The 26,613-nt window shown below is 46.2% G+C and overlaps 1 protein-coding gene across 1 annotated transcript in view; it reads right to left on the bottom strand.

The window, feature by feature from the left end:
- OBSCN (obscurin, cytoskeletal calmodulin and titin-interacting RhoGEF) overlaps window positions 1-26,613 on the bottom strand; it is a 201,055-nt gene that overhangs the window by 91,226 nt on the left and 83,216 nt on the right. Inside the window, exons 29-42 of the mRNA XM_053359224.1 lie at window positions 26,008-26,274; window positions 24,346-24,615; window positions 23,553-23,819; window positions 21,974-22,243; window positions 20,550-20,816; window positions 18,131-18,397; window positions 12,705-12,971; window positions 10,393-10,659; window positions 8,610-8,873; window positions 7,777-8,043; window positions 7,144-7,407; window positions 6,099-6,365; window positions 5,465-5,731; window positions 1,823-2,086 (exon numbers count right to left, since the gene is read on the bottom strand). Coding sequence (XP_053215199.1) covers window positions 1,823-2,086; window positions 5,465-5,731; window positions 6,099-6,365; window positions 7,144-7,407; window positions 7,777-8,043; window positions 8,610-8,873; window positions 10,393-10,659; window positions 12,705-12,971; window positions 18,131-18,397; window positions 20,550-20,816; window positions 21,974-22,243; window positions 23,553-23,819; window positions 24,346-24,615; window positions 26,008-26,274 — 3,735 coding nt within the window. The remainder of the gene's footprint in view (window positions 1-1,822; window positions 2,087-5,464; window positions 5,732-6,098; window positions 6,366-7,143; window positions 7,408-7,776; window positions 8,044-8,609; window positions 8,874-10,392; window positions 10,660-12,704; window positions 12,972-18,130; window positions 18,398-20,549; window positions 20,817-21,973; window positions 22,244-23,552; window positions 23,820-24,345; window positions 24,616-26,007; window positions 26,275-26,613) is intronic.

Raw genomic sequence — 26,613 nt, 5'->3', positions numbered from 1 at the left:
ATATGATGTGGGAAGTGAAGGTAACAGGGTTTGTGTGACTTGGTTAAATGTCAATGAAAAGAAGAATGTTAAAAAGGATAGGGGGCTATGAACAGAACATTATTATGTCATAGTATATAAGATGAGGTATGGACTAAAATAATGAAAAATTGGGACATAATAATTAGAAGAATATAAAATTAAGTATGGCTTAAATAAGGTTTTGAACTTGCTGAATTTGACTGGAATAAAGAGGAACACAAAAAAGGGGGATGTGAGGAGGTCAAGACAGAGGGGCATGGAACTTTATAAATTTAAGAAAGTGGGCTTTTCTTTTTTCTTTTTTATTATTTGTTGGTTTTTTTTCTGCTATATATTTTTGTTTTTCTGTTGTATTTGTTTTCTATATGAGCTCTATGTATGGAAATGATACATTTTGAAATGATGAATCTTTTGTTTTGTAAAACCGTAATAAACATTTATTAATAAAAAAATAATAAAAATAAATGCTCCTAATGCAGCCGCCTCTGCCCCAGCTTCACATTTAAATACTTTATTGTCACTTGTACAACTTGTATGCAGTGAGATTACACGAGCACCCCCCACTCAGCTATCTTAGTCTTAATTCCCTTCGTTTACTGACACACACACACCAAACCCGAAAGTCAGTTGCCCTGTTGTTATCTTTTCACTCAGCAGCCTAACAGCCCACGGATAGAAGCTGTTCTTTACCCTGTTGATGCGACTAATCATGCTTCTATAACTTCTGCCCGAGGGCAAGAGATCAAGAAAGTGCCGGCCAGGGTGTGAATCATCCCTGAGAATTTTCCTCACTCTCCTGAGGCAACGTTCTACCAGTTTTGTGTACAGACATCTATACAGCAACAGCGAAACAGGCCAGAAGGAAGCCCGTTCCTCCACTCCCACCTTCACCAAACATCCATGCACACATCTGTTGGCAGCATGCACCCAGCGCACTAAACCAAACCTTGGGTTGGCAAGACTCCACAAATGCGTGAGCTCCCAGAGAGGAGACCGCAGCCTCTCTGCTCCTTTTTCTAGGCCAGTGGTTCTCAACCGGTGGGTCCACAGATGGTGTTGGACTACAACTCCCATCATCCCTGAGATCTGGCCTTGCTAGCTAGGGATGATGGGAGTTGTAGTTCAACAACATCTGGGGACCCACAGGTTGAGAACCACTGTTCTAGGCTTAGCATGCGATCCAAACTGGGACTTGTGGTCCAAATTTCTCATCCCTAACCACAAGCTGTAACCAAAGTTTGACTTACCTCATCACGTGAACCTGGCCACAGAGCATCTGGGCTGAGGATCTAGTGGGCGGTATTGAGAACCTGCAGCTGCTTTGAGGAAAACCTCCTCTCCGACCGCCCACCCTCCACCATTCCCAGCATACAAAGTGTGTACCAGAGACTTGCGTCCAAAAATGGATTATGTACCACCCCATGCTACAGCTCGGTGAACTATAGGGGGAGACTATGGTTGGAATGATTCAAGTTGCTTAAATAAATGTTATCATCCATACATACACAGAGCATGGTTAAATATCTTGCCTGCTGATGTCTGGGCCGTAGGAACCTCAACACTGACTAAGTTGCTCCCAAACGCTATGAGTAAATGATAGCTAGAGCATTTGCATCAATTTTGGTACACTTAGTCAGAGAAACAACAAAATGTGACTTGGGAAAAAGAAACAGGATAATTACCACTATCAACAGAAACCCAGTGTAGAATGGTGGTCTATATTTCACATGGTCTGAGGAGAATCTAGGTATAAAACACATCTTGTAGAATGTTGCCAATGCCACATGCGTATAATATTTACCATGCACAGTTAGAGAGGCAGATGTTTTTTGATCTCCACACACACAAGAGTAATCTCCAGCATCTTGGTCCGTGACGTCTTGGATGATCAGCTCGGCAACATTATCCTTCTGTTTGATTTTGTATTTATCACTCGGTTTGAGCAACCGCTCACCCTTCCTCCACTCCACTAGGGCAGCCTTGCTCAGCTCACAGCGCAGAGTGGCCGTCCCACTTTCCGTGGCTTCCTGGCTTTTAAGTTCTTCTTGGAAACGTGCAGGCACAGCTGAGGGGAGTAATATTGATAGAGAGTGTGTCATGTGACCCAGATATTCCAAGAACCACTTGAGCTGTTCACCTGCCTCCATTAGAAGGGTCTTTTGAGAGAGCAGTGCTTTGTTGATGGCAGATTCTGGCTTCTTTCCACCAACAACAGAACCATGTATAAAGCATTTAAAACTCTTTTGAAAGAGCAATGCCGTTTCATTATATGCCAAAAAATAAAAAAATATGAAAAGGTTCTGGGAATTTTAAATGTCAGCCATTTTCTAGCTTTCAGGTTTTTCAACAGCATTTTGGACATGAAACTAAATGGAAATGTGGACCTGATGATTGGTTGAAATGAGGTCACAAGTAATTATTTCATTTCATCCAACTTCAGAACACAAACTCTTACAGACAGATGATAAGCACCACAAATAATTTGTGGGTAGCATTCAGCATCCCAGCATCCCATAAATGTACACACACACACACACACACACACGAAATGTAAATATGAACATCATGCAAACAAAACAAACAAACAAACAAAAAGGACGGTAAAAGCAGTAAACACTGCCAGACATCAAAGACATTTCACCTGCCCCTTAAAATAGGGAAAAATATCAACTCATTAGAATTTTCCATGGAAAAAAAATTGCAAGGAAGGATGAAAGAGGAATGCAATAAGCAGAATTGAAAATAAGAAATAGAAGCAGAAAGCCTAAACAGTGAGTTTTAAAGATGAATGAACAGAAGTTGGTGTGGAGGACGGGACACCAAAATGGTGAGTCTTCAGCTGCAGTGGTGAGAACACTAGGAAGCGATTTCTGCTAAAATTAATGCCATTGGCTTCTCCAGAAGAGGATTTGACATGACTTTGACACATGGAACCTGCAGATTCCCCTGGGTTTTGCATGTCAGATAAGGATCTTCCAGCCCGACATGCACCATGAGCCATCTTTTCATCGATGTGCATCTTGTTCTGTGCAATCTCAGAAGTTACTCAGAATTATGTCCCATTTGGACTTAGAGAAGAAGAAGAGTTTGGATTTGATATCCCGCTTTATCACTACCTGAAGGAGTCTCCAAGCGGCTAACATTCTCCTTTCCCTTCCTCCCCCACAACAAACACTCTGTGAGGTGAGTGGGGCTGAGAGACTTCAGAGAAGTGTGACTGGCCCAAGGTCACCCAGCAGCTGCATGGGGAGGAGCGGAGACGTGAACCCGGTTCCCCAGATTACGAATCTACTGCTCTTAACCACTACACCACACTGGCTCTCCTTACTCTCTTACTTCCTAGCTGCAAGGGCTTAGGGTTTCAGCCTAGGACACCAATGCAGGGACTGAAAGCTAGAACCAGCCCTGAAAAAGCCTCATAACTAAGCTGATGTACCAGCCTCCTCAAGTTCTTCAAAATATTATGGAACTTGAGCAGTTGCATAATTGTGCCAAGGCCTCCTCTGAAGCGAGATGAGGTCACGACTGGACCTAATGGTCAGGGGTCCATTTACCTTTACCTTTACATGCCACCCGAGGACTTTGCAGCCATCATGGAGCCACTGGCATGGGACTAAACATCCCAACAAGAATCTCAGAGATTCCCTTGCTAGTATATAGCCAGCACCCAATATGCCATGCCCAAGTGACGCAATGCAGTTAACAACTGAAATTCCAATAAACTTTTGGAAGTTTCCAAGTAAAAGACTCTCAGATATATTTCATTCCAAGGAATGTCTTATTTCAGACGTGGAACTTTTGTGGCTTTTTAATAGTTTTGATCCAGAAACCATAACACAGGAGGTAGGTTATGAGGAAACCGAGTTTGGTTAGCAGGAGGGGAAAGGATGAACAAAAGCCATGGATGATAAGCTAAAAGAAGTGGTCCAAGGCAGTTGGACTATATTGCAAAAGGAATGCGACCTTTTCGATTGACTTGTAGGCAAGTAGGTTGAAAATATATGGGGGGCGGGAGAAAGCACTTTACCAGTTCACACAGATGTGCACTATCCAAATCACCAAGCTTAAATCAAGATGTTAATTATCAGTGAAAGCTTCCAAATGCTAATGAGCAAAGTAGAATATTGTTATAAATTTGTGGGGAGGCAAGACTCCCCTAAAATATCTGGATTCAGTAAGGGGGCTGGAATTTAACCAAACCTCACAATTCCTGGCTTTCATAAATGTTGACGTTTAATCAATGGATTTAGCAGTGTAAAAATACAGGCTGGACTTGTTCTCTTGACCAGGGAATCGCCTGGAGATGGGCCATTATGAAACAAAGGCAGAGTCATTAACCCATCAAGAAATCCATCAACGAGGCAGAAGACTCTCTTCCAGAAATATTAGGGGAGACCCCACCCTGAGCTCTGGGTAATTAGCAAAAGACAATCCCAGAGTTGGGAGCAGGAAGGTCATACATGATGTTTGGGGTCTCCTGGAATCGGAGGCTGCAGCAATGGGAGGAACAGGACCCTCTTGGGCTGTGAACGCTCTGCGCTCTCTCCATCCAGACGCAGGTCGTATATATGTATTAAAAAACCACATATCATTGGCCCAAAAGGGAACACAGACTCCGGTAATTATGCTTGCAACACCTAGAATCTCGTACCACATAGAGATTGGCGTGGCATGAAACAATATTATAAAATCAGTTGTAACTGAGTTTTCAAGAAGCGTCCTGTTAAAAATCTTCCAGAGGTGGTTTCAGGCCGTAGAAAACTACCTTGGTGATATGAAAGAACAGCACGGCTCTCGATTTCCAGTACTTCTATCATAGCTTCTTATTGTAGGGTAATTTCCAACAACACATAAATGACAGACGCACAGTAGTGTGTAGGAGGAAGCATTCGAAGTGCTCTATGGACACACCCCTCCACAGTTCTCCAGAACTGCAGAGATTCTACCTCCAGTGCTGCCAACAGATAATGAAGACACACATTTTTACAACTGGGATTTCAGTGCAAACCACTGGCTGCAACATTAAGGATCTATTTATGACACAGAGCTTATCCACACTTCCGCTCGTCCCACTGCTTCCCCGCAGGAAAACCACTCTTCAGTGCACAATCAGAGCAGGCAGCCATTCAAGTTTTCAGCGGATTGCTGTTTGTTCCGATTGAGAACTAAAGAGCAAGATTCCCCTGGTAAAGGAGTGGGACAAGCAGAAAACCGCTGGGATCTGAGCTTTCCAGGCAGAGGACAAGGAGAAGTGTGGACGAGCCCACACTCATGCATGCTGGAGATAATAAAAGGTATGTTAACAAGCAACCAACGGAGAAACAGACAGATCGAGAGGAACAAAGGAGGGAAACAACAAACAAAGGCAACACAAAGTCAGTAAATCTACAGAGAGAAGGCAGATTCCGAGACATCACCGTTGCAGCATGGAACGTTTGGTTACCATGAACAGTCAAGACAGCCGTTGTCTTTTGGTCTCCACAAACACAGGTATAATCTCCTGTATCCTCCACCTGCAGGTCTCGAATCAAGAGTTCAGCCGCAGCACCTTCCTGCCTCATTCTGTACTTGTCACTTGGCTTGAGAGACTCAGGCCCCTTTCTCCACTTCACCTCAACACCAGCTTTGGTCATGGCACAACGCAGAGTGGCGGTGGTGCCTTCCACGGCTTCCCTGTTCTTCAGTCCTTCTTTGAAAAGCACCGGGAGGGCTGAGAAGGTGGTAATAGAGGGGGAAAGTAAGCGACGGAGGGAGAAAAAGAACTTGATCCTTACCCCTGCATGCAACCACTGAAGTCCCACCACTCAGAGGCAGTGAAAGGCATCACCCATTCAGGGAAATATTGGCTGTCTCAACCTCCCTAGAAAATCCACTTCCTCTGAGAGACAGGAAATAGAGGAATGGGTAGGTATATGTGGAATTAAAAAGGGCTGTGGCCTTAGAAGAAGCAGCCAAAACATCTGGATTCCAACCTATCTAAGACGACTCCCTCCCACACACACAATAGAATGACAATAGAATGGGTAGAAAAGGTAGAAAATAGGTTGGTGAGTGGGTTGTGAGCTTGTTTTCTTTACCCTTGACTTCCAAAGATGCCACAGTCTGCTGCTCTCCACACACACAGCTGTAAGTCCCAGAATCTGTTAGCTCCAGGCCTTGAATGATAAGCTCAGCAATGGTGCCATCCTGCCTCATTTTGTACTTGCTGCCTTGCTTAAGGGTCTTGTGTCCTTTCTTCCACTCCACGGTGGCAGAGGACTTGTTCAGCTCGCACCGCAGAGTGGCAGCTTTGCCTTCCGTAGCTTCTTCGTCCTTCAGGGCTTTCGTGAAAAGTGTAGGCAAGACTGCAGGGTGAAGGTAACAACAGGACAGGAGTCCATCAAAACTGAGACCCTCGAGACTGTGAACTACCCTCCTCTTAGCAAACAACTTTAAGTGTGCTATCGGTGTCAATGTAGTGATTTACTTGTCTTTTCATCGCATTAAATTACACTCATCCTGGAGATGCCTATTCTGCCCAGCTGCAGGGTTTCAGAATTGAATTAAATTTCAACCTTTTGTGGCCTTGACCTAAAGTGCCTCCTTGGTTTTGCTTGTACCATTCTATCCCAGTAGCTCCCAATTAACCCTACACTGAAAATGGCACCACTCCCAGTGAAGGTCTGACTGTTCCTTTAACAATTAACATATTTGGAGATGGGAATGAATTTAATACCCCCTAGCTATTCTTCGTGACAAGTCCTAACCAAAGGCCCTCCTCCCGCAGCTCCAACCAATGCAGAAATTCTCTGGATCTCACTGAATGAAGACTGAGTGAAAATATCATGCCTTGTTTTCTTAGGTAAACCAAGTGTGATGAAGACCCAGTGAAGCTTTTCAACATTTCTGAGCCTGTAAATTTGTAACTGTAAATGTTAAATTCACTTGAGAGGGTCTATGCATCTGTTGTGAGGAAGAAGTTCCAGAATCCACACCAAAGGGGTGTTTTAAGGAGGAAGAGGAGGAAAGTGACATGTGTGGATTAGGAAGAGCGCTGTTGGGTTTAATTTCAGAAGAAAAACCGCAAGAGAAGTCTGGCTATATATAAGGTACACGTTATATCTCTACATTTCTTTTCTTTACCATTCACGGTCAAGCTAGCTGTAGTCTTCTGTCCTCCGCATTTGCAAGTGTAGTCTCCAGAATCTGCTACATCCAAGTCATGGATCATCAGCTCAGCACAAGGTCCCTCCTGCTTAATTTCGTATTTGCCACCTGCTTTGAGTGCCCTTTGCCCCTTCCGCCATTCCACAGGGGCAGCCTTGCTCAGCATGCAGAGCAGTGTGGTCGTCTCGCCCTCTGTAACCTCCTTGCTTTTTAGTTCTTCTTGGAAAAATACAGGCAGTGCTAAAGAATGCAATATGGGTAGAGAGAAAGGGTCAGATCACTGGAGGACCTCTGACGTTTTGATGCTTTAGCACACAGAGGTCCATGGTGCTAGGAAGCAACTGGCGTCAAGACCAACCAACACAAAGGTTTAGCTGTGCCGCAACCATCACCAGATCCCTATGTAGCAGGAACACAGGGGCATTTTGCAGGGAGAGGTATAACTGCATTATTTTATGTATCAAAATATGGGGGGGGGGAGTACAGGGAAGAAAAAGAAGCCCCGGGAGACCAACAGCAAGAGATCCACAAAGACATGTTGCAAGAGCGGCTACAGCTTGATTAAGCATGTTTGTTAACAGGCTTTAATGTGGGCATAAGGTCCATTACCATTCACTTTCACGGCTGCAGTGGTCTTCTGATCTCCACACACACATGTGTAGCTTCCAGCATCCGTCAGTTCCAGATCTTGGATGGTTAGCTCAGCAAAGCGACCTTCTAGCCTCATTCTGTATTTTTCACTCGGTTTCAGCACCTTTTGATCCTTCAGCCACTCAACGGAGTCAACGGCCTTGGTCAACTCGCAATGCAGAGTGGCTGTTCCACTCTCTGTTGCTTCCTCATTCTTTAGCCCCACTTTGATCTGTGCTGCCAAGGCTGAAGGACGCAGAATGAACAGATACTGTGTCAACAACCACAAGTTAGACGGAGCCTCTCTCTCACTCTCTGGCATGCTGCTGAATTGTACAATTCACCCCCCAGTTATGGGGAACCATCCTGGACATGCTTCCAGCAAATCCTGCCAATTGCCAACTTGGGGGACAGAAAAGAACTTCCGAATGGGATTATCCTTAGGAATGAAGGGGTGCCCCATTAAGAGGAGGCTGGCCAGAGAATTGAAATAATAACTCAGATATGAAACGGCCAACCTTTTCTTAATGAGGGTGACAGAACCACACAGTATATCTCATACCTTGTGCACGTCATGCCATGTCATTTGCGAGAGGAACATTGCAAATCATGTAAGCATGCAACAGCAACACCTTACATCCTGCAAGACTGGAGAAGCGTAAAGCAAGGAGGCTGCATGCGGGCATGACAGCGAAGGACAAGACGAAGGAAAAGTAGAGTCGAAGACAGAGCTTTGCAAGAACATAAATTAAGTGGGTTGGGGGAGATGGCAGAATCACTCCAAAAGGCTGGTGGCGTTGTTGTGTTTTTACCATTCACTGTTAAGACAGCTGTTGTCTTTTGGTCTCCAGCGGAACATGTGTAATCCCCAGCATCCTTGAGGTCTAGATCGTGGATCGTCAGTTCGGCCACAGTTCCTTCTTTCTTCATTCTGTATTTGCTGCTGGGTCTCAGACCTTTCTGCCCCTTCATCCACTCCACTGGAGCAGACTTGTTCAGCTCACAGTGCAGAGTAACTATCCCACCTTGTGTGGATTCCGTGTTCTTTAGCGGTTCTTTGAAGCGGGTAGGTATGGCTGGAGGATGAAGGGATTTCAAATGTATATACACACACATGAGGGTGACTTGCCAGCTTTAGCATCTGATTCATATACATGACACTGCCTCCAACCCAAGATTTCACATGGTCATTTCAAATCAAACATCTAAACTTTTCTGCAGCCCCTGTGAAGTTATGCCTCTCATCTCTGACCTTTCTTTCCCCTGGTTTTCATTCCCCTCTCAGACTCATCCCCCACTCTGGCCCTCTCTTCTTCCTATCATTCTTTTGAACTCTTCCATGTACCAATCCTCCTTCCCTTGGGCCTTGTCTAGTCTACGCCTCTTTCCCTAGGCCCAAAGGTTCTCCATGAACCACTGAAACTCCCAAGCAGTTCAGGCTTATTATGGCTGCCATCACAAATTTGCCTAGCTCATTATGATAAGGATTTAGGGCGCTTCCAGACTATTGCTATTGCCAGGTGAGATTCAACACATACTGGCAAATTGAGGTTGTTCAGTTGTGGTTAACTAGGCAGTCTCGCACACACACAAAAATCACCTCCCTCAAAGATGGGGCTTTCTTACAGTAAGGAAAGTTATGGGGAAGTATGGGATAACACCTTTCACACAACATTGTCTAACAAATCGGAATGGTTGCTCATTAAATAGCTGGTGTCATCTAATCTCCGCACAAACAAATCAGGATGAATGCTCAATAATGACTGCTCTCCCATTAACCAGGGGGCGCCCTTTGCATGGCTGCGCACAGCACCCAGATCCCTGAGACAATGACAGAAGTTCCTGGTCCGCCTCCCCACATCACAGCCCTTTGAGGTTCCCGAGAAACCTCAGTTCTAATGAACCTATCTGTGATGTGGGGAGGCGGAGCTCTTTGCGTAGTTAAAAGGGGCGGAGCCTACCTGAGAGCACGCACTCAACAGAAAAGCCAGGATACTAATCTTCCAAACATGCAAAGGCTCCTCCAGATTTGCTTTTCATTGTGCATTCATGGTGAATTGTGCTCATGATGGTATCAGGGCAGTTATACACAATCCCATTTTCAATGTTTTTTGCACCTGCAAACGTTTTGTGGCTGGCATGCCGCTTTGTTTGCAATCATGTCCTGCAACTTCCTCCTGAAATCCTATAACGTTTCATACCCCCCAAATGACCTGTGCTTTGCTTTTTGTCCCAATCTTGTAGTGCAAGAGTCCCCCTCCAGGCAGCAATAATCAAAGAAAGCTGCAGAAGCATTGCAGAACAACATTGTGTGGACAGTCCAGTACAAATCCACCATTAATGCACTATTATTGCATCAATGGATATGTTGTGGAGTAGACCCCCCCCAAAAAAAACCCCTAGGAAAAAAACTCCCCACTTTGGAGGCGCCCTCTGTAATAAACACAGCATGGAAAACCCCAATGAACTTCCTAAAAATATCAAGCTGGTAGGATTGCATACCACGCATTTGCTCAGCAAGCTAAAACTCAGAGTAGATACATATAAAATGGGAATAAATGCAATAATGAGATGGATGCATCTCCATTACCCTACCATGGATTTTGACCTGAGCTGTGCTCTGCTTATCTCCGGCATCACAGGTGTATCTCCCACCATCCTCTGGCTCTGAATTGTGGATGAACAGCTCAGCCACACACCCCTCCAGCTTCATCTTATATTTGTCACTAGCCCGAAGGACCGTCGCTCCCTTCTTCCAGGCCACGGATGCATCCGGCTTGTTGAGTACGCAGCGCAAAGCTACGGTGTCTCCTTCTTCCTTTTCCACATCTTTAAGCTCTTGCTTAAAAAGAACTGGCAGGGCTAAAATGTACAACCAGGGTGGAGGGGAAATGGCAGAAGTTAAGCACTGTGGGGGAAACTGCATGTAACAGCCACACGCAGCAAGGACCACTCCCACCCCACTCCCCTCCAATACACAGGAAAAGATGGAAAACTCAAATTCTGTCAATGGTTTTGGCTTCAGGGAGGTAGTGTCTAAATCAGGGGTTGTCAACCTGGTCCCTACCGCCCACTAGTGGGCGTTTCAGGATTCTAGGTGGGCGGTAGTGGGTTCTATGGTACAAGCCGAATCCTCCTTCTATAGAGCACTGGTGGGCGGTAAGGAAATTTTACCATCAAGAAAGATGCGTTAGTGGGCGGTAGGTATAAACAGGTTGACTACCCCTGGTCTAAATCCTAGTTCTACCCACCAACAGAAAACTAGCATTTCAGGGAGAAGGTCTAGCTACAACCCATCTCCCCGCCACTTGCCATTTTCTGTCCTGTGAGCCCCCTAACTCAACTGCAGTGCTACAGCCTGGAGCAGCTCAGAAAGGAAATGGCTTGCTTGGGAGTCTGGCAAAAAAGACCTCATCATCAGAGCCATCACTTTGGATCAGTGGTGGAGAACCTCAGACTCAGAGGCCACATGTGGCCCTCAAAGCCTCTCTATGTGGCCCTTGGGACTCTCCACAAGCCGCAAACCCTTTCCCTAGTTACGCCCCTCAGAAGCCCCATTTTGCACCCTCTTTGGGTGTTTTCGGCTGGCTGGAATGTGTCCTTGGACTCTGAGAAGGCTTCCAGTTTCTCTGGATAGAGGATGGAGAGGTGTGCAAGTGGGTGTAGAAACTCGTCTACTGTGCCAAGGTAAAATTTGCACCAGTTGCTCTGCTCCCTTTCGCCTCTGGCCCTGCCCACCACTGGCACGTGGCCTCTGGAAGGCTGCCCAGGAGGAAATGTGGCCCTCGATATGGAAAGCATTCTCAACCACATCTTTCAACTGCCATATGTCCGCTGCAGAGATGGTTAACTTGGATCCTACAAACATGGAACTTCTTTACACAGGCTGAGCCCTACAACATGGGCCAAAGATTCAACCATGAGTGATGGTGTCAGGGGGCTGCCATCGGAACAGGGGAGGGAGACAGGGGGGCCGTTGGGATACAGAGAGCCTCTGAAACTCCCGATGAGCAGTTCCTCTTCCAGCGGTGGGGAAAGCCACGCCTCCAGTGGAGAAGAGAGGGAAGGGGCCAGCCAAGCGAGGAAAGGGCTCGAGGATGCTGCTGAGAGCCCCAGCGCCTCAACTAGCCAGGCTGGCCAGGAGGGACACAATCCCCTTCTGTCGCCCACCTTGCACAGAGGGATAAAATACAAGGAGGGGAGGCTTGGGGTGCCAAAGTTCTTGTGTTGGGGGAGAAGCCGGAAGGGGCCACTCCCGGATTCTGCAAGTGACTGAGACGGACATGAACTTGGTAGATCTGCACTGTAAATAGTTTGCACAATAAAACCAGTAAAAGCCAAGTCAGAGTCCTGCCTGGTTACTCACGAGCAACCACCACCACCATCTGACAGATGGAAGCAGAATGGTATGGTTAGATGCACGTCGCCTAAAACATACAACTCACACTCACAGAGGTCGGGTTGCATGGTGGCGCTGTGGGTTAAACCACAGAGCCTAGGACTTGCCAATCAGAAGGTCAGAGGTTCGAATCCCCGTGACGGGGTGAGCTCCCGTTGCTCGGTCCCTGCTCCTGCCAACCTAGCAGTTCGAAAGCACGTCAAAGTGCAAGTAGATAAATAGGTACCACTCTGGTGGGAAGGTAAATGGCGTTTCCGTGCGCTGCTCTGGTTTGCCAGAAGTGGCTTAGTCATGCTGGCCACATGACCCGGAAGCTGTACGCCGGCTCCCTCGGCCAATAAAGCGAGATGACCCCAGAGTCGGCCACGACTGGACCTAATGGTCAGGGGTCCCTTTACCTTTACCTACTGCAGTGAGCAAATTTCGCATGCATGGCATTTCTGTGAAGGCCCACTATTAAATTATGGCATAGATAACTGAGCACCGCGAAACTAGTGGCTCTTCCTACCCGTCACTTGCACTCTAGCCGAGGTCTTTAGCTCGCCAGTGCTGCAGGTATAATCCCCAGCATCAGAACTCTTTACATCCCGGATCACTAGCTCTGCCACAGCGCCACGCTGCTTCAACTCATACTTGTCGCCGGCCTGCAGGACTTGGTTTCCCTTCATCCACTGCACCGGCAGGTCTGCCTTGTTAAGCTCACAGGTAAGCCGCACTTTGCTTCCTTCCTCAGCTTCCCTGTTCTGCAGTTCTTGTTGGAAAAGAACTGGCAGGGCTAAAATGCAGAATTGAAGAAGAAGAAGAGTTTGGATTTGATATCCCCCTTTATCACTACCCGAAGGAGTCTCAAAGCGGCTAACATTCTCCTTTCCCATCCTCCCCCACAACAAACACTCTGTGAGGTGAGTGGGGCTGAGAGACTTCAAAAAAGTGTGAGTGGCCCAAGGTCACCCAGCAGCTGCATGTGGAGGAGCGGGGAATCGAACCCGGTTCACCAGATTGCAAGACTACTGCTCTTAACCACTACACCACACTGGCTCCAGTGTGAACATGGTGAACATGGGCCAGGAGGAGAGGCTTAAGAAAAGTTGTGGGTTCTTTGCTTCCCCAACAGCTTTTGCAAGAAGGAATTTGAAGCAAATAATAATAATAATAATAATAATAATAATAATAATAATAACAACAATAATAAAATAACAATAATAATAATAATAATAATAATAATAATAATAATAATAATAATAATAATAAAAATAATAATAATAATAATAATAATATTCAACTGATGGAAATGTCATTCAACTACTGTTCTAACCACCTATTCTCCACATGGGGAAAAAGCTTAAGAATATTACAGTAACCAGCTTGATAACTTAATGCTTTTTTTAAAAAAAAAAAGGAAATAATGCAATTAGGTTCACCTGAACTGTAAGGTTTACATTCCCCAGAAGAAGAAGAAGAAGAAGAAGAAGAAGAAGAAGAAGAAGAAGAGGAGGAGTTTGGATTTGATATCCCGCCTTTCACTCCCTTTAAGGAGTCTCAAAGCGGCTAACATTCTCCTTTCCCTTCCTCCCCCACAACAAACACTCTGTGAGGTGAGTGGGGCTGAGAGACTTCAGAGAAGTGTGTCTAGCCCAAGGTCACCCAGCAGCTGCATGTGGAGGAGAGGAGACGCGAACCCAGTTCACCAGATTACGAGTCCACCGCTCTTAACCACTACACCACACTGGCTCTCCCCACCCATTGATTTAGACATATGGTAAAGATCAAAGCAGGTAATATCTAATTAACACATAGCACATAACATAAGATACACATCTAGGTATCTATGTGGACTTTGGCAAAATAAAGACAAGTGGATTTTGGCATAACAGACAACAGCGAATATGTAGATACTCTGATAGTTCAAAAATAGTTTCTGTTGGTAGACAGTGAGGTGGAGTTACAGTACATCTGTAGTCAAAGGACTGGGAAGAAGCTTATGAGTTATGTATCTTTCTTTCTTTTTTTAAAAAAGGTAGGATTTGCCATTTGGTAATTTCACATCACATTTCAAACTCCCTTCTAGCATAAGATTATTGAGGAGGGACATCTCTTCTGAAGCAGACACTGGCATCCAAGCCAAAGGACTATTTTTCTCCCTTCCTGCTAGCCCACACTTCCTGTAGAAAGGTCACACGAACACAGATGGGCATCTTCATCCTCTGTGGTTTTATTAGTCCAAGTTCTTGGATGTAGTCGTCCATAGCTGCCAGTACAGGAAGGGAACGCCAATGAAATATTGATGATTGCCGCAATAGCTCAGTTGGTAGAGGCTCTTAATCTTGGACTGTGAGTTCGAGACCCGTGTTGGGCAAAATATTCCTGCACTGCAGGGGGTTGGAGTAGATGTCCCTCGTGGTCCCTTCCAACTGTGCAATTCTATTCTATAATTCTATGAGAATTAATTCTATAATTCTATGAGAACCCTTCTGTTCTATAATTCTATGAGAACCCTTCTCAATACGATTCCATCATGATCTACTCTTCTAGCATGGTTTACCATCTTCCATTTCTAGAAACTTGACATCCTTCTGTAGCTTCGTTTAGAGGAAAACTGTTTCCAAGCAAATAAAACTGGATATGTAGTGGGTGGGAGTGTGGGTGGGAGAAGCTGCGGTCACTCAGCAAATTTTCAGTTTGTTGACTCTCCCCTTTCGCACCTTCAGAAACAGGAGTTTGCCCCCAGAACAACAGAAAAAGATCTTTAAACAACAGAACAGGTGGAAATTAACGTTGATCAGATATCCATAGTATATCAACAGGACAGCTTTAAGTTGGAAAGATAGAGAAAAATGGGCAGTAGAGGCATGGAATAGTTATTTGTTTGAACTTATTCAGTCGGACTTTGTCGCAGTCATGTCACAGGAAACAACGTGGAAGGTCAAGTCCACCACGATAAGGAACAGATGGAACCCCTATCTTCAGTGGATAAAAACTACTGGAACAAAAGACATTCGGTGTAAACTAAATTTGCTATGCCCCTGGCTGAGGATAATAGTTTGAACCCTTCCAATGGATATGGGGGGGGGGGGAATTGTACGGGAAATTTAAAATTGGAAGGAGATAATAGTATGTAAAAATCCCAAACTTGAATAAAACTTTTTTTTAAAAAGTATACCAACATTAGCAACAATCCTTCTGATTATGGAGGCAACATCCCATGCACTATGTGAATTCTTTCCAGGCATATGGAGCTACCGATTATATTCTTCAGAGATCTGTATAAGCTGATAAAGTGCATCCATTCTGTGTACTCAAGGAGAATAATTTCTTTCAAGTAGAATACTCTGGATCCTGTTGACACCTGGAGTGCTCTCTGGTCCAAAGAGAAACACTTCAGTTGATTTCATATTCAACCATGAAGTCCGCTGATAAAATCACGTAGAATAGACTGAACCAGTAAGAGATAATTTGCAACCCAGTTGCAAACTTAGCATTGATAATTAGAGTGCTTAATACAACACAACTATCATTTATTTCCATTATAATGAGAATATTTGCTCTCCTGGCTTGACAGTGAATCATAGAATTGTAGAGCTGGAAGGTACCCCAGGGTCATCTAGTCCAATCTCCTGCAATGCAGAAATCTCAACAGGTGGTCCCCCATCCAATTTGAAACCATAGCAGACCCTTCTTAGCTTTGCAAATGTGCTAGCAGTTTTATTGCTGCACCACTGGGAGACTCCTGTTTCTTTGCATCACCTTCTATATCTCACTTTCCATTTTATACATAAGAAGGGGTCTTCAAATCTTGACAGGGTATTCCGGAAGATGCACCTCCCAAAATGGTTTAGAACTTACAGATTATTTGCAGGCAGGTCAATAATAAACTTGGATGATAACAGCTACTACCCACAATGGTCATGTTTTACCTCCACTGTTGGAGACAGTATGCACCTGAAGAGGAGAGGCTGGTCCACTCGGGTGAATGGCACATTGCCCCACCAATCCCAGTCTGCTCTTAGCCAGCTCTTGCCTGCCTACCCGCCTGCCTTCTTGCTTGCATCCAGTTCAGGGATGGCACTGCCTGTCAGTTTCTTCACCCTTGGTCTCTGTTTTGCCTGTGTAGAACTCAAGAGGGAGAAGGATGGGGACAAAACTAAAACTAGCTGGCTCTGCTTGTCATTGGCTCCAGCCCATGAGTTCCAATGGGCACTCACCACCACTGATCCTTCTTTTTATTTGCAAGTAACAGTAACATCCAAAGGCACTTTCTGGGCCAGTACAATTGCTGGAATGGAGGCTGTATGCTTCTGAATGGCAGCTGCTGGGAATCACAGGTGGAGAGAGTGATGTTGCGCTCATGTCCTGCTTGTGGGTTAGGCACAGGCAATTGGTTGGCAACTGTGGGAAACAGGATGTTGGACTAAATGGGCCTTTGGCCTGATCCAGCAGGGCTCTTCTTATGTTCTTTTCAGGACCTTGGAAAGCTCCAAGGTAATGCAGACGTTGCTCCAATCTAAAGCCTAAAATTGGTCTGTTGAGACCATACAGGGAAGCCAAGAAGTTTTTTGGTAGCTAGTATGACACAGAGCAGAATTGAGTTTGCTTGCTTGAGTGGTCCAAGCTGCTGGTCTCCAGGTCAGAATCCAACATCAAAGCCAGACAGAAATGAGCTGTAGCACCAAGTGAAAAGCATCTCACCTCCGATGGGGTGAGCTTTGAACTGCAAACTTCCTCACCCTTTTGCTTCCACCATCATACAAATTAGAAGAATCTAGTGCTTGCCTTCATCTAGTTTACCCTCTATTGCAGTCTTCATGCCTGGATCAATTTTCATGAGTGGCTTCCTCATTAAATGCCTCAAAGTAGCAGATCCTTTGAGTGACGATTGCATCTGAAAGTAGCATCCCCTGATACAACCCATTGTCACCTGATTCAGCTTTATTTCAAACCTATTGTGCATCGTATATTATGTTGTAGGGATCAACCACTTGCATATAGCAGACACCTTTAAATCAAACATGCATGTTCCAGGCCTTTGGTTATTGGCCTGGAAAAAGGAACACAAGCACAAAATAAAACATCAAGAAGTTTCCATTGTAAGGCATAGTTCAAAGAGAAGTGCCTCTCACTTATCACGAGCCTGTAATATAAAGAAACTTAGATACACGTCCATGATTGCTGATAAAGGAAAGAATATGAAAAAGTTACATGTTGTAATAAATACAGTATATGCCAATACAGATTTCATCGTGCAGGAGACTAGTTTAATTAGACAAGTCATGGTTACAATCTACAACAGCCTTCCTCCAACATGGTGCCCTACAAATGTTGTACAAATTATAAATTCTTGTTGTTGGACTACAACTCCCCTCATCCCTGACCACTGGCTATGCTCGCTGAGGCTGATGGGAGTTGAAGTCCAGCATCATCAGGAAGGCATGAGGTTGGGAATGGCTGATCTACAGTGGCTTGGGCTATTTGTTGCACCAACTCCATCTTAGGCAAAATTACATTAATGTAAGAACTGCTCCAGTGTTCTGGTTTCCTTACACGCTCTGGAGAAAACACAGGAAGCTGCTTTATATCAAGTGAATTCATTCATCTGTCTAGAATTTTTGACAGTAACTTGCAACACTGAACTGTACAGTCAGAAGGGACCATGAGGGTCATCTAGTCCAGCCCCCCAACATGGGTCTCGAACCCACAACCTTGAGATTAAGGGTCTCATCTTCTACTGACTGAGCTATCCCAGGATTTCAGGCAGGAGACTCAGCTTCACTGGAGACACCAAGGTTTGGACCTTGGATCTTTTGCATGCACATCATGTGCTCTACCACCAAACTATGGCCTTTTCCATTTATTTGAAAAAATCTAAATGCTGGGACTACAGGCTGAATTTCCCCCCCATGGCAATAACTAATAAGACAAACCACACAGCGTTCGTACCTTGCACTACCACCTTTGCGCTCGACTGGGTCTCGCCAATGTCACAGGTATAAATGTCACTGTCGTCTTCCTGTAAGTCGTTCACTGTGAGTTGCAGGACTGTCCCCTTCTGGCTGATCTCATATTTCTTGCTTGCCTTGAGGTCCGTAATCCCTTTCCTCCAGGTCACTGCAGAAGCCGGCTTCTTGGTTTCGCAAGTAAGAACTGCTTTTTTATTTTCCTCCAGCTTCAGGTCCGTAAGGTCTTTGATGAAGCAGTTTCCTGCTTCTGAAAGGAAATGCAATAAAGTGATAACTAAGTAAGTGAGCACTCAAGTCAAACACAGCGGCACAGATAAATGAAACAATGGCTCAAGGATGGTGGCTATAGGCTTCTCTCGCACTTCTCAGAGGCGAAGTTTCTCACGCCACAACCCAAACACACAGCACCACCTTGGAGCAATTTACAAGGCTCGCAATAGACAGGGGAGAATGTTCACCACCACTTAGAACTTGCAGGATATACAGTGGTACCTCGCAAAACGAATGCCTCGCAAGACGAAAGGGTTTTTGGTTTTTTGAGCTGCTTCACAAGACAATTTTTCCTATGGGCTTGCTTCGCAAGATGGAAACGTCTTGCAAGTTTGTTTCCTTTTTCTTAACACCGTTAATACAGTTGCGACTTGACTTCGAGGAGCAACTCATAGAACGCAGTGTGGTAGCCTTTTTTGAGGTTTTTAAAGACCTTGGTGATTTTTGAAGCTTTTCCAAAACTTTCCCGACACCGTGCTTCGCAAGACGACAAAACTTGCGGAACGAATTAATTTCGTCTTGCGAGGCACCACTGTAAATGGATTGAGGTTGAATCCTGACAAGACAGAAGTGCTGTTCTTGGGGGATAGGGGACGGGCAGGTGTGGAGGACTCCCTAGTCCCGAATGGGGTAACTGTGTCCCTGAAGGACCAGGTGCACAGCCTGGGAGTCATTCTGGACTCACAGCTGTCCATGGAGGCGCAGGTTAATTCTGTGTAAAGGGAAGCTGTTTACCAGCTCCATCTGGTACGCAGGCTGAGATCCTCCCTGCCCGCAGACTGTCTCGCCAAAGTGGTGCATGCTCTAGTTATCTCTCGCTTGGACTACTGCAATGAGCTCTATGTGGGGCTACCTTTGAAGGTGACCCGGAAGCTACAACTAATCCAGAATGTGGCAGCTAGACTGGTGACTGGGAGTGGCCGCCAGGACCACATAACACCGGTCTTGAAAGACCTACATTGGCTCCCAGTACGTTTCCGAGCACAATTCAAAGTGTTGGTGTTGACCTTTAAAGCCCTAAACGGCCTCAGCCAAGTATACCTGAAGGAGTGTCTCCACCCCCATCATTCTGCCCGGAAACTGAGGTCCAGCGCCGAAGGCCTTCTGGCGGTTCCCTCCCTGCAAGAAGCTAAGCTACAGGGAACCAGGCAGAGGGCCTTCTCGGTGGTGGCACCCGCCCTGTGGAACGCCCTCCCATCAGATGTCAAAGAGAACAACAACTACCAGACTTTTAGAAGACATCTGAAGGCAGCCCTGTTCAGGGAAGTTTTTAATGTGTGACATTTTAATGTGTTTTTAATCTTTGTTGGAAGCCGCCCAGAGAGGCTGGGGAAACTCAGCCAGATGGGCAGGGTACAATTAATTAATTAATTAATTATGATGAAAGAGAGAAGAGAGCAAAATTCTAATCATCTAGCCTGGTGAGAAGACCCCTCTCTTCTGAACTGTATTTAACACAGGCTGATGGAGTGCAGTGAGGTCATTGCCAGCAACTGGACCATTTCTGCCTTATTTTATACTTCCTTTTTGCTTGCTGCTTTTATATTTAAGTCTAGATTATTTATTTTTGTAATATGGAATTCCTCCGCCCCCCCCCCATATTTGGCAAACTGTTGATGGTTGTGCTTTGAAATCTGCAGTTTCTGAGATTTGGTAAAAGGTAAAAGTAAAGGGACCCCTGACCATTAGGTCCAGTCGTGGCCAACTCTGGGGTTGCAGCGCTCATCTCACTTTATTGGCCGAGGGAGCCGGCATACAGCTTCTGGGTCATGTGGCCAGCATGACTAAGCCACTTCTGGCAAACCAGAGCAGCGCATGGAAACGCCGTTTACCTTCCCGCCGGAGTGGCACCTATTTATCTACTTGCACTTTGATGTGCTTTCGAATTGCTAGGTGGGCAGGAGCTGGAACTGAACAACGGGAGCTCACCCCGTTGCGGGGATTCAAACTGCCAACCTTCAGATCGGCAAGCTCTAGGCTCTGTGGTTTAACCCACAGCGGTAGGTTTGCCTTTAAATGCAAATTGAATCTAGTTTCTCTCCACTGCTAGGTGGAACCAAACTGCATTTCGGGAAATTTCCTTTCCGATTGCTCACTGGACCTACTCTTTATAGGGCACCACGACTGACCTTCCACAGTAAGCGTTGCTTTTGTTTTAGAGATTTCAGTCTCGCATGTGTATTCCCCACTGTCCTTGACTGAGGCATCGTGGATGATCAGTATGACGCGGGTCCCCTCCTCGCGCAGGTCGTACTTTTGGCTCCTCCGAATCTCTTTGCCATCCTTGCGCCACTTAATGTTGCCGTCCCACTTGGACAAGTCGCAACTCAAGCTAGTCTCCTGCCCCACCAACGCGGTCTTGTCCTCCAGGTCACGTACAAATTCCGCTGGCTTTTCTAAAGGGAAAGGAAGCAAAAGAATCTTTCTATTAAGAAGAAAAATAACTCCTCAGGTTTATCATCTTTTTTACTATGCTGGAGAATTTTTTTTTGGGGGGGTGAATCTGTAGTAGGGACTGAGATTCAGCAGGCACCTTCTGTTTCATCTTTTAAACATGTGCTGAAAATGTTTCTGTTCCATCATGCTTATGTAATTAGGAATAAATCTTTCCAAAGCAGGTAGCTGATTTCTGATTTTAACATGTGTCAGGGGCTCAGGAGCAGAAGCACAGGGGAGAGAGGAAATGGAGAGCGAAGGGGAAGAATCCGAGGGCAGCGTAGGGGAGTATGACAGTGACCCGAGAGATTCCATGAGCTTCTCCAGCGAATCAGAAGATTCCCAGAAGGGGGCGCCGATGGTCAGGGCAAGAGGGGTCCCAGGGGGGACGCACCAGAAACAAGGGGCCAGCGGGGACTCCCAAGGGAGCAGCGGAGGATCAGGACCAGCTTCCCCACCAGAGCGTAGTGGGGGGGAAGAGTCACATGTGTCAGGACCAGCGTCTCCTCCAGCGGTCTAGAGTTTGAGACGTAGAGCTGCACGCTGCGGCTGGGAAAGTGAAACTGAACTTCAATAAAGACTTTCGTACTTAACAACGAAACGGCGTTGGTCCTTTGTGAGCTGGGACCTCGGGCAGCTCTGACAACATGCTTATATGGTTGTATGATTTTATGAATAGTTGTTGCAAACCGCTCTGAATTTTCATAAACAAATAGTGGTATAAAAGGTAAAGGGACTCCTGACCATTAGATCCAGTCATGGCCAACTCTGGGGTTGCGGCGCTCATCTCGCTTTATTGGCCAAGGGAGCCGGCGTACAGCTTCCAGGTCATGTGGCCAGCAGGACTAAGCCGCTTCTGGCAAACCAGAGCAGCGCACAGAAACACCGTTTACCTTTCTGCCAGAGCGGTACCTATTTATCTACTTGCACTTTGACGTGCTTTCGAACTGCTAGGTTGGTAGGAGCAGGGACCGAGCAACAGGAGCTCACCCCGTCGCGGGGATGTATTTTCATAAATAAATAAACTAAATAGTGCCACTTTATAATCCGTTGAGACTGCCCATGTACCAAACAGATGTTCCTGCTTAAGATGCACACCCAAATTTCCTCTACGCACCTTTCACGACTAGAGTGGCTTTGGAGCTTAAGTCACCGAGGGAGAAAACGACCTCTCCAGCATCAGTGGCCATTGCTTTTTTAATATTGAGAGTGTATTTCCTCCCTTTGTTGAATGCTCTAACCCGTCCCTCGCGGCCCACTTCAGTTCCATTGATGAGCCAGCGGCAATCTTCAGCGCTTTCGTGGGAGAGAACACATTCAAAGCTACAACTCTCCCCTTCCAGGACTTCCGTGTTCTTGAGGCGTTTGGTGACACCGATGTTCAGTTCTAAGAACAGAGATAAAAGGGTTATCGGAGAGGCTTTGGCTCCCTACACAAGGCAAGCGCAATGCAAGAATTAGAGCAGTGGAACCCCTGTGCAAACAGAGAGCATGGCTAAGGAATCCCCAGGGCATTGCCACAGAGGAAGTATAAACAGCAAAAGCTCGTCTGGATGCATTTGGATGCATTTGTTATTTAAAAAGAGTATTGTCTTGGGTCATTTCTCTAAGGTAGACTTTTTAAAAGTTTTTATGTGTTTATATGCCTATTAAAAAGCAGAGACATCACCTTGCCAACAAAGGTACGTATAGTAAAAGCCATGGTTTTCCCAGTAGTGATGTATGGAAGTGAGAGTGGGACCATAAAGAAAGCTGATCGCCAAAGAATGGATGCTTTTGAATTCTGGTGCTGGAGGACTCTTGAGAGTCCCATGGACTGCAAGAAGATCAAACCTCTGCATTCTTAAGGAAATCAGCCCTGAGTGCTCACTGGAAGGACAGATCCTGAAGCTGAGGCTCCAAGACTTTGGCCACCTCAGGAGAAGAGAAGACTCCCTGGAAAAGACCCTGATGTTGGGAAAGATGGAGGGCACAAGGAGAAGGGGACGACAGAGGACGAGATGGTGGGACAGTGTTCTCGAAGCTACCAGCATGAGTTTGACCAAACTGCAGGAGGCAGTGGAAGACAGGAGTGCCCGGCGTGCTCTGGTCCATGGGGTCACAAAGAGTCGGACACGACTAAACGACTAAACAGCAACAACAACATGCCTATCACACTTTTAAACTTAAAATCCATTGTTGTATGTTGTTTTAAATGTTTGTTTTGCTATTGGGATTGTAGTTCCATTTGTGTTTCTCAAGCTGGTCTCTGACCTTAATAAATTTCATGTTCATGAGTACAGTGGTACCTCGGGTTAAGTACTTAATTCATTCCAGAGGTCTGTTCTTAACCTGAAACTGTTCTTAACCTGAAGCACCACTTTAGCTAATGGGGCCTCCTGCTGCCACCGCGCCACCAGAGCACGATTTGTATTCTCATCATGAAGCAAAGTTCTTAACCTGAAGCACTATTTCTGGGTTAGCGGAATCTGTAACCTGAAGCGTATGTAACCTGAGGTACCACTGTATTGTCTTCTGTAACATTCTGGTGTGTTAGAACCCTAGGAAGGACAAGAAAAGATGGCAAAAGATACACAAAGCTGGCACACATTTGCTTTGGCCCTCCGCTTGTGGTCTGGTTTGTGGGGCTTCGTGGGAGTGCATGTTTACACCCTGCAACTCTACAGTTCCGGACTTCACAATGCAGCAGCCCCTACCTTGGACGCTGACTCTAGACTTGGCCACCTCTGTACCAAGGTCGCATGTATACAAGCCGGCATCAGCCTTGTTGAGGTCATGGATAATGAGACCCAGCGTCTTCCCAGCCTGAAGCATCTCGTACTTGTCGCTTGGGGTGAGTTCCACACCCTCCTTCTTCCAGATGGGCTTGACCTTTGCCTTGGAGACCTCACACTCCAGGCTGACTGTGCTGCGCTCCTCTGCAGCAACATCATCCAGGGACTTCATGAAGACGGCAGGCTTCTCTGAAGAACGGTGCAACAAGGAAAGGAAACGGCAATGTTTAGATCCAACTTTCCGGGTGTTACTTATTTCACAAAACTCATACAGCAGCTTGTATGGGATGATTTATTTGTAGCTTTACCAGCCCCCCGGAGTCCACACGCTTCCTCTGGGCTGCTCTGCTCCGAAGGGCTCCTCACAGCTTCAGCAGAGTGTAAACACAGCGTAGAAACAGAAACAGTTGCCGTGTGTGCGTAATAAATCAGGCTTAACGCACGGTGTCTTCCTTATCTTACTTTATTCTCGTAGCAAAACAACAGTTCATAACTCTCCTGGTGACAGAGCACACATTCTTGCTCCTCTCTCGCAACGGAGCAACACACACACACTGAGAGACACAGTAAAACACTCCCCTCAGTATTCTAAACCACGCCTCAGAATGTGAGACGTCACTCAGAACTTATTAACCCTGTAAGTTCTGATTCTCTCCACAGCTTGATTGTAAGGAAAGTGAGGACCAAGGCCCTTAGGTGAAAAAAGGAAACTCACCTTTCACCTTCAGCCGAGCACTCTCGGTGACTTTCTTCTGAACCTTGATAGTCACCGAGCCAGCATCTTCTGGCATGACGTGTTTGAGCATCAGGCTGTGAGAGGTGCCCAGTTTCTTGATCTCATTGAAGTTGTTGGGAAAGAGGTGTGTGTCATTGAGGAACCATTCCACGTCGTCAATGTCTTCAGACAGCTCACAGGAGAAGAAGGCACAGTTCTCCTCCTCAATTTCCACATCTTCCAGATGCTTCGTTATCTCCACTTTGCGTTCTGTTTGAGGGGAGGGATTAGGCACACAATGAGGTTCCACAGTACAAGATGCTAACTTACCAGAACCATCTCCAGCTCTGCAAACAGCATGTTGCAAACTTCTTACGGCCTCCATTCTATATGCAAAGGCAGTTTCCCACATAGCATTTTCAGAGAATCCAAAGGGCCACGATAGCATATAAAATATTTTTCTGAACATCTCAGATTCTCCATCTGCTGCCTAAGAAATGTCCTCCCCTGTCTTATGGCTTCTTCCTCCCCACACTCCAAATAAGCAAGCTCATTCCATTCTCCTGAGGAATGCACCATTCTCCAATACATTACAGGTTGTCACAACACACTCTGCATTGTAAATTCCCTTTCTAACCTGCAACCTGAGCAGGTAGCAGCAACCTTCTCGGGCCAGTGGCACACTTGGAATTTTGAGAACATTCCATGGGTGCCAGTAGCAAAATGGCTGTTGTGGGGTTGTGGTATATGACAGATGGGCTGACATGGAGGTGTGTCAGAGTGGCTTCAACTTAGGAGAGGCTGAGTGTGCTGGGCCCAGGGGTAAACCTGAGCAATGCGGTCCAGGTCCGGTCCCAAATCCAAGGGTTCCACAAAGAGTCAGTCTGACAGGGTCAAGGCAGGAAACCAGGCTAGGTCAGGCACAGGGTCACAGGCAGGTTCCAGCAAACAGCAATGTTGCTCCCGCAACCTGGGGAGGGCTCAGATAGCCTTTTATCTCTGTCGGGGTAATGGCTGGTCCTGATTCCCCAGCGACTTACCTCCCTGTCTCTCCCAAAGGTGAGCACTCCTCCTGCGAGTACTCAGGTCTCTCCTCTCAGACCTAAGCCTTTGCAGCTTGGGAGATGTTGGTGGGTTACTAGACTCAGAGGCCACCTCAGCCTCTCCTGACCCAACGGGTAGTGGAGCAGCTGTAAGTGATTGCCCAGCTGAGGGCAATGAGGTAATCCCCACATCTGGAGCCAGGGCCCAGCTGGTGCTTGTTGCAGGGGAACCTGTGCAGACTGGGGCTCTTCAGAATCAGGACCCAGACTTGGTTCAGATGCCGCCTGAGGCAGAAGTTCTGAGTCTGAGCCCAAGTCCCAGGCCATCACACTGAGTCAAGGCAAACAGGAACTGGGCAAAAAGAGGCAACAGTCTCCCTTGCATTTGGGGGGGGCATTTATTGACATCTTTCAAAGGTACCAGAGGATGGTGCCTTTTCTATGCATTATTGCTGCCTTAATGCGGCATATAGACATGTCACTAAAAATTATTCACTTATCGGATTTCACCCAATTTCTAATAGTAAGTATACACATGAGAAAATTGCTAATTTCTTTCCCTGCACATAAAGCAAGGCTGGACTCCCCTCACCTTTCCTCCATTGTTTCACCTACGTACCCAGAATGGTCAGTGAGGCCTTGGTCTCTGAAGTCCCAGCTTTGCATTTGTAAACACCAGAATCTCCAACAGACAACTTCAGGATTTTTAGCTCTGCTGTGTTCTTATCCCTCTTGAGCTTAAACCTCTCTGAGGGCTCGATGAGGGTGTGGTCTTTGTACCATTCTACAACCTTTGGAGAAGGCTTGAACTCACAAGAAAGGACAACTGAGTGGGTTTCCTGGACAACCTTGTCTTCTAGGTGCCTGGTAATAGTCACTTGAAGATCTACAAAGAGAAGCAGCAGGGAGGGTCATCATGGACAAAGAAGAAGTTGCAATGAATTAGATCTAGGGGAACTATGCACAACTGCTAGTTAATGCATGAAGGAGGGACGCTGGTGGCGCTGTGGTCTAAACCACTGAGCCTCTTGGGCTTGCCGATCGGAAGGTCGGCGGTTCGAATCCCCATGACGGAGTGAGTTCCCATTGCTCTGTCCCAGCTCCTGCCAACCTAGCAGTTTGAAAGCACGCCAGTGCAAGTAAATAGGTACTGCTGTGGCAAGAAGGTAAACAGTGTTTCTGTGCGCTCTGGTTTCTGTCAAGGTGTTCCGTTGCGCCAGAAGCG

The sequence above is a fragment of the Podarcis raffonei genome, chromosome 12, assembly GCF_027172205.1.
Source record: "Podarcis raffonei isolate rPodRaf1 chromosome 12, rPodRaf1.pri, whole genome shotgun sequence".
Classification (NCBI taxonomy): Eukaryota; Metazoa; Chordata; class Lepidosauria; order Squamata; family Lacertidae; genus Podarcis; species Podarcis raffonei.
This window is presented reverse-complemented; position numbering and strand designations above follow the sequence as displayed.